Source organism: Primulina huaijiensis, unplaced genomic scaffold (genome assembly GCF_012295235.1).
Source record: "Primulina huaijiensis isolate GDHJ02 unplaced genomic scaffold, ASM1229523v2 scaffold23605, whole genome shotgun sequence".
NCBI classification, from domain to species: Eukaryota; Viridiplantae; Streptophyta; class Magnoliopsida; order Lamiales; family Gesneriaceae; genus Primulina; species Primulina huaijiensis.
The window spans coordinates 386,247-398,537 of record NW_027355821.1 but is presented as its reverse complement, the minus strand read 5'-3'; the positions used below and the strand labels follow the sequence as shown (position 1 = coordinate 398,537).

General features: G+C 34.2%; 2 protein-coding genes and 2 long non-coding RNA genes across 4 annotated transcripts; 3 read left to right on the top strand and 1 right to left on the bottom strand.

The window, feature by feature from the left end:
• Window positions 1-2,454: 2,454 nt before the first annotated feature.
• Window positions 2,455-3,240, top strand: LOC140967155 (uncharacterized). The gene is made up of 3 exons (XR_012173532.1): window positions 2,455-2,684; window positions 2,795-2,850; window positions 3,033-3,240. It is a non-coding gene; the product is annotated as an uncharacterized lncRNA (long non-coding RNA).
• Window positions 3,241-4,061: 821 nt separating this feature from the next.
• Window positions 4,062-8,340, bottom strand: LOC140967114 (plastoglobulin-1, chloroplastic-like). The gene is made up of 3 exons (XM_073427508.1): window positions 7,714-8,340; window positions 4,866-5,061; window positions 4,062-4,514 (listed from the first exon to the last, which is right to left on the bottom strand). Exons 1-3 carry the CDS (start codon window positions 8,277-8,279, stop codon window positions 4,206-4,208), a joined length of 1,071 nt encoding a protein of 356 aa, XP_073283609.1. The 5' UTR covers window positions 8,280-8,340; the 3' UTR covers window positions 4,062-4,205.
• A 1,123-nt stretch (window positions 8,341-9,463) lies between these two features.
• Window positions 9,464-11,516, top strand: LOC140967143 (uncharacterized). The gene is made up of 2 exons (XR_012173531.1): window positions 9,464-9,682; window positions 11,191-11,516. It is a non-coding gene; the product is annotated as an uncharacterized lncRNA (long non-coding RNA).
• LOC140967142 (protein HAIKU1-like) lies at window positions 9,572-11,516 on the top strand. Its single transcript, XM_073427557.1, has one exon. The coding sequence runs from the start codon at window positions 9,942-9,944 to the stop codon at window positions 10,944-10,946; it is 1,005 nt and encodes a 334-aa protein (XP_073283658.1). The 5' UTR covers window positions 9,572-9,941; the 3' UTR covers window positions 10,947-11,516.
• Window positions 11,517-12,291: the final 775 nt, after the last annotated feature.

Sequence of the window (12,291 nt, the reverse complement as noted above, 5' to 3'; positions counted from 1 at the left end):
TATATATATAGAAAAATTCAATTGTATATGATATTGGGTATATGTGTAGGGTATGAGTATCCGATAATCCGATGAGTATGAGGATGAGGATGAAATTCAATACCCGATGGGTATGGGGATGGGTATGGGGATGAATTTAATAAATGAGCATGGGGATGGAGGTATGAAATCCGACCCATACCCTACCCATTGCCATCCCTAAGTGAAAAGCTGGGGCAGAAATGTCAATAACAAAAAATTAGAGGAGCCGGGACAAAATTGGAATTATTATTAATTTTTTTTAATCTTTTGGATTTTGCCATTGAATACTCTAAAGATGGTTATTATATTATCACAAAAACTCTCGTGAGATGGTGTTACAGATCAATTTTGTAGGTCGAATTTCTTATTTGGGTCATCCATGAAAAAATATTATTTTTTATGCTAAGAGTATTGCTTTTAATTGTGAATATATGTATGGTTGATCAATCTCACAGATAAAAATTAGTAAGACCGTCTCACAATAGACTTACTCTTATATTATTAATACAATTTTCTATTTGTTAAGAATTGTACAATATTATTGTTCTTATTTATTTTGATATTATTTTTTAGCTCTTAAAAGTGAAGAACATGCATTTAATATTTTGCATACATGTTTGGAATTTGAAATGAGATGTATCTCACGGTAAATGAAATTTTTAATGAATGGTTTACTTATTTATTGTTATTTACTAGGTACGCATTTTGTTATGATGATGATGAAAAATAAATACAATTTAGAGTGTTGCGACATATACATCAATTCTTACATTTATCTCTAATATGAACCACTTATCGCGTAAAAATCAAACAATTACGGCTCATATTTTTGGAAGTCATTGTATAGTAAAAAATCACACTTCTTTGAAGCGAAATATTTCTTTTTCTTTTTACTACATTGTCATATTTCTACTTACAAGTTCAATAACCAAAAGTAAAATTCAACACGTTACAAAATTCTTCCAATGTTTTTTTTCCATATTATGGTCAAATCACACGATACAAAAATGAATTCACGCATCCTGAAATACTAATTCACGTCAATATATTTCATCTTCTATTTTGGAACGCAACACACAATGAAACAAATAGAAACTAAGATGTATGGAATTTAATTTTTCTCTCAAAATGAATTTTTTTTTTAATTCAAATTGAAAAAAGAAAGATTTTTTTTTAAAATCCAAAATTCGTGGTATATGGATTAAAATATCACAATATAATGATTTTAAATATCGATGTAATGATATACAATTTATATTGGTTTAAAATTTAACAATATTATTGTTATTATTTGTAATTATTTTTATATTATATCGCAATATAATGATTGTAAATATCGATGTAATGATATACAATTTATATTGGTTTAAAATTTAACAATATTATTGTTATTATTTGTAATTATTTTTATATTATATCATTATTCAGATATTAAAATACAAGATCACAAATCAAAGTTCTTTTATCAACGGTTTGAAATTTAAAATGTGTTATAGTTAGACTGAATTTTAATGAAAAGCTTTATTTATCCTTTTCATGAATTTTAGATAATAATTTATTGCACATGAATAATATATACTCTAGTATTTGAAAAGAACAAAGAATGAAATATATGGTAGATAAAATAATTATTATACAAGCACGCAACGCATGCGTCGATATAAAATTTGCTGGCTATATAGCATGCAGTAGCTCGTGATTTATCCAAATATGTATCAAAGATAATAANAAAAAAAAAAAAAAAAAAAAAAAAAAAAAAAAAAAAACTCACGACCCAAAATAAATTCAAAGTGGGCATCTTGTTTCAAATATGTCCAAGCGGGAATTAAGGCGTACTACTGTGAAACCTGCCCAAATCGTTATCCCCAAGTTTGCTGATGCGACATCCACAGTTTCATTCACTCGTCAATGGTCTGTACATGTTATCTGTATTACCAGACGACATATATATATATAGTGGAAACAACTTTTAGATAATTGATCTTCATTTACGTGCCTCCTCCATTCAAAGTGCTTCCTTTCTGTCCAATCACTGAGAATTGAAAATACAGTCAAACCACATGATCATGCATCATTGCATGCCAAAGATGGTTGAAATTCAAGCCTTCTTTTTATCTTACAATTGTGTGTATCTGATAAAACTACAATTTGGAGGTGATACAGGAATTAAATTTGGACAAGGNATTATGATCGATGATCGATAGCGTAATATCTATCAATGAGTTTGATGATATATATAAATGTTTTTTCTATGGCGGTGATTGTGCCAAAAGTACTGATATTGTATGATCAAAGTAGATGATTTCGACATGGTTTTGGCGTAATCTCAACCACATGGATAATATCTAATAATAATTATTATTATTTACAAAAACGTATATCTAAGTAATTTTCGTACTCTATATAGCATGGTATAGTTGACTTTGAGAGTGAAAAAAACATAGTGGGAATTTGGTTTCATAAAACTTATTCAACCAGGCTTTTGAGTGATAACATGCATAATGGCTCCATACAACTTCAAGTATAAGAAAGGCCACAGGCGCCCCCATTCGCATAAATGTAACTTTTGCACGTTTAAATTAATTGTAGAAATCCTCAAAACATGAAGATTTTTCTTCTCGTATTTCTCCTAATATTGGCATCTTCTTGTGTTTCTTCTTTAGGTTGAGAGAACTCTTTCAAATCTCATTGGTGCTTTTTGTAATGATTTGAGAACAAAATTTTCGATCCATGATGACTACTAAAAGAACAATGTTTGTTATCTGTTAAACAGGCCAGGAATATGAACTCGAAGACAGATCAGAAAGGTTCCCTAATCTTCATCACAAGGTATGTAACATAAACACACACACCTATATATATACATATACATATNTATATCATGATATATCTTCTTACATAATTTATGCTACAAATATATTCCATGCATGCTTTAATTATTTAAGAAATAATTAATTGTTACTTTCGCACACGCATTTCGCACGTTCATGGTGGATTTTGTGGGAAGCCAGCAGGTGATAAGAGAGCTGATTGCAGTGTTGGATTACTGTGAAGGGGGGGCAAACACAGCGCACGATCCCGGCAAAGGCAAACATTGTTAATATATAACTACTGGTGCTTCAAGCACAAGTAATATATAAGAAAATATTTTATGGTAATAATAATAATATAATATAGCTAGAGTTGTGGAAACATATTGAGTGTATTGTTCCATGAATATGGTATGATGTATGCCGCAAATTAAATCAATCCAAACATGCATTTGAATTAATAAAATTCCATGGTACAAGAAACAACAAATTGTTGTTAACACAAAAAAGAAGGGTATTTTGCCTTTGTAGAGGATTCTAAGGACCGTGAAGAGTTGGAACATTTCGTACGTTGTGTAGATCATTATGTGAGGTTTACTATTCATTTCCAAAATGTTGATCAAAGGGCTTCAAGAGTTGGGGATAACGCTTACATGTAAAACTTTTCTCTATGCATAGATAACCATCAAACTTTGGCGCAAATCAGTCGTCGTTCTTCGTCTTAGTATGTGACCCTTTTAGTATGCCATTCGAATTGAAGTTTAGTTAATTATGATACGTGAAACATATCATGTAGATTTAAGAGACTCGGCGTTGTGCTAGTTTGTGACTTAAAGTTCATATTCTTTTGAATATTTCAAATGGTTCCAACGATCTTTTACCATTTGACTCTTGCCCAAGTGTACAGCAAAGTGCAGTTGTACATGCGTTAACATCCATTACTGGCTTCTTGTTGTAAAATAACTATTAAACATGATTGGAGGTAATTTTGAAGCAGTGTTTTATCTAGACCGACTGTAATAAAGAAATAATTATTATGAAATAACTTTTTTTAACCACACCTCTATTAAGTCGAAACTTTTTAACAGTGATTAGCAGAAGTTCAGCTCTTCTTTGTTTGTTGTGTTCATATGGCTGGATGGATTAGCATTCCGCTGCTAACCAAGTAATTTTATACATATAGATACAACTTTTCATTAAAAAAAAGTCGATTAAAAAACCATAAAAGAAAATTTCAGGATATCCTGCTTACAGGCTAGCATAAACAAATGCAGGAATCCCCTCATTTAGCAATTTCTCGTCGAGAAGGATATACCATATAAATTATATACAACAGCTACTCGTCACAAAGATTATGTAAAAGGTACCCAGCTATCAATGTAGAAGTGGGCTCCCTTCCTTCACTAGAACAAAAACGCCAACATCTTCACGAGATATCCGGAGATCTTTGTCAAGGTATGTCGTCAGAAGCCATGATTTTGTCTGCCCACCACGAATTGCAATCTTAAGCGGAGACTGACCAGAAATAGCTCGTGCTATGCCTGCCACTGAATTTTGAAGTGGATTGAGAAGTTGCTGCACGAATGACAGGTTTATGTTTTGACCAAAAATGTTTATGTTCTCCGGAAGATCTACGCTGGACTTGATTTCTGGAGGATTAAATGACCCTTCCTTAAATTCAACCTGCAAAACTTTGCCTGGTGAATACACATACATAAAGCCGATTTTTCAATCGCTTCATAATCACACCATTGAGTTACCTAACCCACGGTGAACTTTTGACGTATAATACTTGAACAAAAGTAGGAAGAGAACGCTTTCAGATTTAAGTAAAGTGCCAAACTGTTTATCCACATATCGAATCATTTGGGACTTTTGTCAATCATCATCCATTATGATACAGATTCAAGAACAAATAACAATTCAAAATGTGGCTGTACCAAACAGTTATTTGATAAACCACATTCTTTTCCAAAATTGTGATCCTGTTGTGTCGTGTAATAGAACACATCGTAGAGCATTAGAATGTTCTACCTGTATTCTTGACGGGCTTCGGATTTCAAAGGACGCAGAAGCACTAAAAGACAAAGTAGAAGTAGGGGTCGACAATGTGGTACTATTCTCTATGGTAAGGCTACGAGTGTCAATTGATTGACCAATCTTTTCGACTTTCACGAACGGAATACTGCCAGCTGCGAGAAGGGGTAATAGTTCGGAGAACGCTGTGAACCTGCCGCATAACCAAGAAAAAATCAATAGATTTTATCAAACTTGGGTTAAATCAATCTGCTTTTTTCATATTTACTCAGTATTTTTAATTCCTGAAGCACAAGCGCAAATGAAATTTTCAAAGCTACGCGCTGAGTAAATATCAATATAAGAAAAGATTTCATTTTTTTCATTAATTCAGTAAATATTAGATTCAAACAAAATTTAAACATGCTCCAGGCTTCATAATTGTTGGAACATATGGAAACCTACTAAAAAGGTCATAAAGTAGAGACGGTGATATTTTTAACTTTTTCATTAGTGGCAATACAGGACATGAAAGCACAAGCTACAGGAATTACTAAAAAGGCCCATATTGGTGAAAAGGCCTCATGACAAATTTGGTAACCACCTTGTTTAGTTTAAAATAAAAACAAGAAACTTCAGCCACAAATAAAATCAGGTTAATTAAACCTATCCCACACTGATTATATGTATCTCTGTTTTGAGGCACAGCACAACAGCCCAATGACTATGCATGCTCTGGAACTTCTATGTGGTTTACACAATATCAAGGAGAAAAATTGATTGATTTTTATGCTATAATAATCTGGATGTACTCCAATCTCTTTGGAAAACCACCTCCTTATTCAGCATTTCTCTTGTATAGCACAGGCCACAGTATACATTTCTCTTAATATTTGGGATATTTAAAATTCTAATTCAGATTATTTAAAGCTGAAAGCATATAGAGATTGATTGATCGAACACCAAGTTTTTCAATATCAAGTTGGAAATGAGCTAGCTCAGATGTTTTTTAGACATACTAAAACCTCTGTGAGCACCTCACAAGCTTTTACTTTGTAATGGATATCATATTTCATTTTTCACTTTAGATACACTCCCTCTACCTTAAATCAAATGCTCAATCTTCTTTCCATGACATGTGACTAAAGAATGTTTCATTCACAAGAAAGGTTTATTTCTACACAGGTACCTCCTACATAAAGTGATATAATTCCCTACCAACTCACCATCTAATATTGAGGGTAATAACGTGAAGGTATACTAAACCTTCATTTTTTTTTATAAAACTCCCACAATTTAAAACGATACATAAAAGAAAACAAGGGAATATTATTTTAAAATTTAAGTTATTTTAAGTTATAAATATCGGTTTTACCTCTTTAGACCATTAATTTCTTACAAGTTGTCCAGTCAGTACTCTTAACTCATTCTTTTTTGCCATTGTAGCCTCACTAAGCTTTATGTCCACGGCCGCACCCCCTTCTCCAACAATTTTTATTTATCATAGAATGAAAAGGTATCGTTTGCTAGGACAGCATAAAATATGAGTCAAGAGAAATACAGTTACTTTTTTGCAAACTTTGTATAGTTACATGCAAATGTATTCGATTGTACCATATCACTTTCAGCCTCTATACCAAAATTCTACGTTTACACAACCTTGCTCTCCAGTAAGACAAGTCTATGCCAGAAAATTAGACTCAAGCAGATTGCATAGATAACGTCGTTTATACAACATTTGTGTTTGTAGAGGAAAAATGGATCAGTTATCACTTTGACTTAGTTGAGTTGGTATACTGATTTTTCTTGAGGAGAAAAGGAAAATTAGGAAATGCATCACTTTTAATCAGTTCAATGTTGCATAAATTATGTTATCTATGCAATGCAAGTTAAAAAATTAATCGAAAAGGTGCTGAACAAAATACAAATTCAAACCTCTAAGATTACTTTGCACAGTTTTAACACTGCATACAAATAATTAGAAGTTTCAAATTGCTTCTATTAATTTTCCAAAATAACTTAGATTTATTTTATACTAACCAATTATATTAAAACAGTACATATTCTAACCCTTTATAATTTGCAACAAGAATAATAAATAAAAATAAAAATTTCATAACGACAACTCAATTAAGTCATAAACCCATCATAACAATAAAATAACTTTGGTACCAATAGTATGAGAATAGAGAGGTTCTGCTGTATTGCTAAGTGAATGCAGGCTTTCTAAAGATGGGACCTGAAAATACTTCGTCAAGTCAGAATTCGTGCTTACATAAACTCTGGACTCTAGATATTTCCTTACAGCTAGTAAGTATAAAAAAAAAAGGTTATACATGTATTCTAGGTATGGGTCATATAGTCATATAGAGATGTACATACCATACAATGTATTCCATCAAAATTACATATCAAATCATGCATCCCCTTTTCACTGTAGTTGTGCTTCGCTAGGTCTTGTTCGTTGTTGCGTGTAGATATATAGTAATTTTCCTCGACTTTTTGATAAATACCGCTTAAAAAATAAAAGTATCACCACGTCCACTCCTAGAGTTAGTGGCTTAAGTATTCCCATCGAATTTGAAAAGAAAACTTTTATTAGGAATTAGAACCGCATAATATGGGAAACAATCCACGGATCTCTATCCATTAATACCATGTTCATCGATCATGATCTCATTACATATGCCTACTATGTTCACATCTATGTTAACCAACGGGAATCTTCCCATATAGCAATTCAAATAAGCACAAACAAGTGCATAAAAGGCAGCATTGAGCCATTGAACGGATAAATAACAATTAACAATGTAAACTTTCATGAAATTCAAATCTTTTAAAGAATGGCAACTGAAGAGTAACTCACACTAAAACCCAGTTTCCATCAAGCAACTCCGGGCACTCGACTGGCGATGGATTTGGATTGGCGGTCTCCAACTGTGATACAAGTTCGAGAGTCTCCGCCCGAACTTCGGCAGAGGCCCGAAATCCTAAGTCCGACCCGTAAACCGTATCCACCAAAGCTCGCTTCAGCTCCCGAAGCCTCTCTTCTTCCACCACGTTCCCACCAGCTTCCTCATTCAAAACCGGGCTTCCATTACCCGATATAACAGAAGAACCACCCCATTCATCATCATCATCAATCGGGGGATCCGTACCAATGAGTTTAGACGTGGGTTCTGGCTCAGGACCCGACTTTTCACCCCACTCATCTACAATAGACGGATTTTCGGGCCCGGAATCTGATGAAATGTCGGGTTTAGAAGATGGATCGGTGGGGTCATTGAAGGAGAAGTCATACGTGGAGCGCGTGGGAAACTTGGATTTGATCTTTGGTGAGAAGAAAATAGAGCTGGGTATCGGTGATTTTACGATGAATTTGGGAAATATATGCGAAAAGAGAGATGGATGGGGACTCAGTAGCAGAGACATTGTTTGAGCTTACGGAGAAAATATGACGAAGAAAATGGAAAAGTGCTTTCTTTAGCTCAAACAGAATCACAAAAGTCGAAACTGAAAATGTTATATTTTATATTATCACATAATTTTAAAATCTTTTTTGACTTATATGTTCTTACAATTTTTTTATTCAAATTATTTACACTATTATCCATGAATTTAATATTTTGTCAAAATCAATTTCATCTTTTAAATGGCCACTTTAGATAACTCTTGAAGATAATAACTAAAATAAAGAGAGAAAGGTTTCAAATCCATCATGCAAATAAATACGTGAAACAATTTTTGTGATGTATAAGTTCTTTTTAGCGACCTAATCACGCATATAAATTCACGAAATAATTTCAAAAATACAATTTAAATTACATACACGGCTCTAAATTCTTTCTTCCGAAAAGTAGGGGTGTCAATCGGGTCAACCCGTAAATTTTTTTTTCAACCCGAACACGAACCCGTCTAATCCGACTCAACCTGTCTAACCCGCCTAACTCGAATTTTATTTATTTATTTTAAAAAAATTAATGAAAAAAATTTGAAAAAATAAAAAATAAAAATAATATTTTAATTTAAACACATAATAACAAAATTTCCGATTTTAATTTGAAAGTTTAATTGTAGAAAATAAAAAATATATTTACTAAATCAAATAAAACAATTGTTAAAAAAAATATATACAAAATAAATATTAAATGATGAAAATCTATCATATAAATATACAATAAATTTTGTTCAAACATAGAATATATAAAAATATGGGTAATATTTGCAAAAAAAAAAAAAAGTTTTCGTGTCAACCCTGGACCCAACCCGAAATCCATCTAACCTAACACTAACCTGAACCCGAAAAAACAACCCGAACCTGATTTTTTCATGTTAAGTCGTGTCGAGTTGATAGATCATGTTACATTTTACAACCTCTATCGAAAAGTATTTAAGAATTTATTTTAGTACCGTGACACAAATGAGGCCGAAACAAATAGGCTTTTGGGCCCATATTGATAGCAACACGAGAATTGTTTCTATTATTTCTCTAGTACTCTCATAAAAACTGGGCCATTGAAGAGCTAACCTTTTAAAAATAAACAAATAAAGAAGGCCTGGCCCAGTCTATTATTAATTATTTTTAATTAAAATAAGGGTCGGGGTTCCCTTTTAATTAATTTTGTGATGCTATCCCCTGCTCCTTTGAGTTGCCGCCGTGGAAACCACATGTTCATACTTTTTTTAACTAATAAATAAATAAATAATCGGTTTTCATTCTCTTTGTCTTCCACTTTCCTGTTGACCAAACACCGTTTACCATTTTCGTTCTAGATTTAGCTTCGCTTCTGCAAAATCCACACGGAACTGGAGTCCATTCTTCCACGGTGCAAGGAGTAAATTTCCTTCCCCTTCGATCTTCAGCTGGTTCTTTTCGGTCTATTTGTGTTTTGTTCTAACTAGTCGTAGTTGATATTATTTTTCTTGGTCGATTTTTGGACGGGTTCGAAGGGTTTCTGGGTTTTTTGGTGATAAAATAAGATTTGGGTTAATTGCTGCGCCTTTGGAATGATTTGATGCACTGTTTCTGGGAAGTAGTTGTTTTTGTTGAAGAAAGAGGTCGAATTTTTATGCGCTTGAGCTGTCTGAAAAGCTATGGATAATTCCAGCAATCAACAAAATAGCAGGCAGGCTGATCATCTTGGGGTAAACAAGTTTGGTAAAAGCATTAAGAAAAGTCCGTTGCACCAACCTAACTTTGCCACCCCCTCCAGGCCGCAGCCTCAGCCCCAGCCCCGTGTCTACAATATTAATAAGAACGATTTTCGAAACATAGTTCAGCAGCTCACAGGTTCACCGTCCCGAGAACCAATCAGGCCTCTACAAAACCAACCTAAACCCCCTAATAACAGGTTACAGAGAGTTCGACCTCCACCTTTGGCGCCAACTAGTCGACCTCCTGTCCAGATTCATTATCATTTGCGGAACCCGGTAGCACAAGTACAGCCTTTGGCACAACCTCCTAATGCCAACAACTATATGAGACCCCCTCCTCCTCCTTCTCATCACCCCTTTGATCGGCAACCTTCACCAACCGCATGGTTGCCCCCAACCCCTACCGATGTTTGGACCAATACTACCGAGTCTCCTACATCTGCTTACATGCGATACCTTCAAAATTCGATCATGGACCAGGATCCCCAGCAACCCCAATCTCTGCGTCCACCGTATCCACATCCTAACCCTGTTGTGCCTCTGCTACCTTCTCCAAGAATTAATGGAGGTCCACACCTTCTTGCATCACCTAGATTGAATGGCCCTACACCGCTTCTTGAATCACCTCGTTTGAATGGTCATCCACCAACTTTTCCTTCACCTAGGATGCATGGGACTCCTCCCCCTTTACCCTCTCCAAATTCTCAATTTCTTGTGCCTTCTCCTACTGGCTTCTGGAATCTTTTGTCACCTCGTTCACCTTATCCTCTTCTTTCTCCAGGCTACCAGTATCTTCCCCCAATTTCACCGGGTTTCTCATTCTCGTCGGCTAGCCAGTCTGGGATTTTGGGTCCTGGGCCTCCACTACCTCCCTCTCCTGGTTATGGTTTCCCTCTATCACCTTCTGGATTTTTCACTTTTCCTAGTCCGAGTTGGAGGGAGTAATTTGCTCCATACATTTAGTACTGACATCAGATTAAATAAATGAGCTATGTGATGCTGCTATATTTCTTGATGCTGATTCGTATTCTTCCGCTGATACTCTGTTGATAATGCAAGCCAAATGGGATGCAAGTTACCCTTCTTGTAGTATACAGCCTTGGTTCTTTTCCATTTTGTTGTTTGTGTATACTGCCATGTTTGGCATTTGTATTATTTAACAGCTGTAGTTTGTCGATTTCGTCGACAGGTTTTAATTTAGGCAATGAGATGAGATGAAGACCGCACAACTGGTTCTTTTACTCGGATAGATCTTTAGCATGTAGCATGTAGGATAATAGAAGTTTCAAATTCTTGCAGACTTTCTGATGTAGATTGAACCTTGTATAGTTCTCATCAATGCTGTTTTGCGCTTTAGCACCTGTTCGGTTATTAATGTAACGTGTCTTTTTTTGTAAGTTGTGAATTCTTGCTCCTTGTAGTGATATTATGTTTGATGGCCATTACAGTGCTGTGTAGCAACAAATAATGACTGCATTTGAATAATGATGCTGATTGCTTGCTACTTTCCCAATATTTACACAGTTAAATTATCAACAACTTCTGGAGTTTGGAGCTTTATTTTTATATCTTTTCCTCAATTTTTGAGATGGGATTGAACATTTCCTTCTCTTGTTTGTGTGTGAATGCCGTTGGTATTTTCTCATCTTCCGCGCTGGCATTATTGACTATTTCGCTCTATTCTTTCCACCACGCGTTTGGCTTTCTGCTCATTGCCCATAGGTATTACTAGAAGTCTGTTTGTATGTTATACTATTATTCATGTTAAAAGTCCAAGGAGAATTCTTAAAAAAAGTACGCATAAGCAGAACCAAGAAGTTAACATGTTATGATAATAAATGTAATTTTAGGAATTAAGACATTCAAACACACGGGAATTGGACAACTGGAGATGTTAATAAATGTAATTTTAGGAATTAAGACAGTCAAACACACGGGAATTGGACAACTGGAGATGTTATAATATACAAATACGTCATAGAAACAGAAAATGATGTGTACAGATAGAAATGCTTGTTCTAAATGTTTATTTTTTCGTTCATATAATAATAATGAGTCGGGCATAATGTGGCATAGTTTCTAAATCAAATCTCTGCATTTTATGTGAAATTAGGAGGAATAATTTTTATAATTTACGAGGTACGAGAATACGATACCAATTCGAAGAACTCGGTCAAACCAAATAGCAGCATAACCATTGGTGTGAGCTAAAAATAAAGTGTTGGTAAAATATATAATTAATTAAGGTGGCCTAAAAATAGTGATAAATACAGAGTGGACATAAAATTTG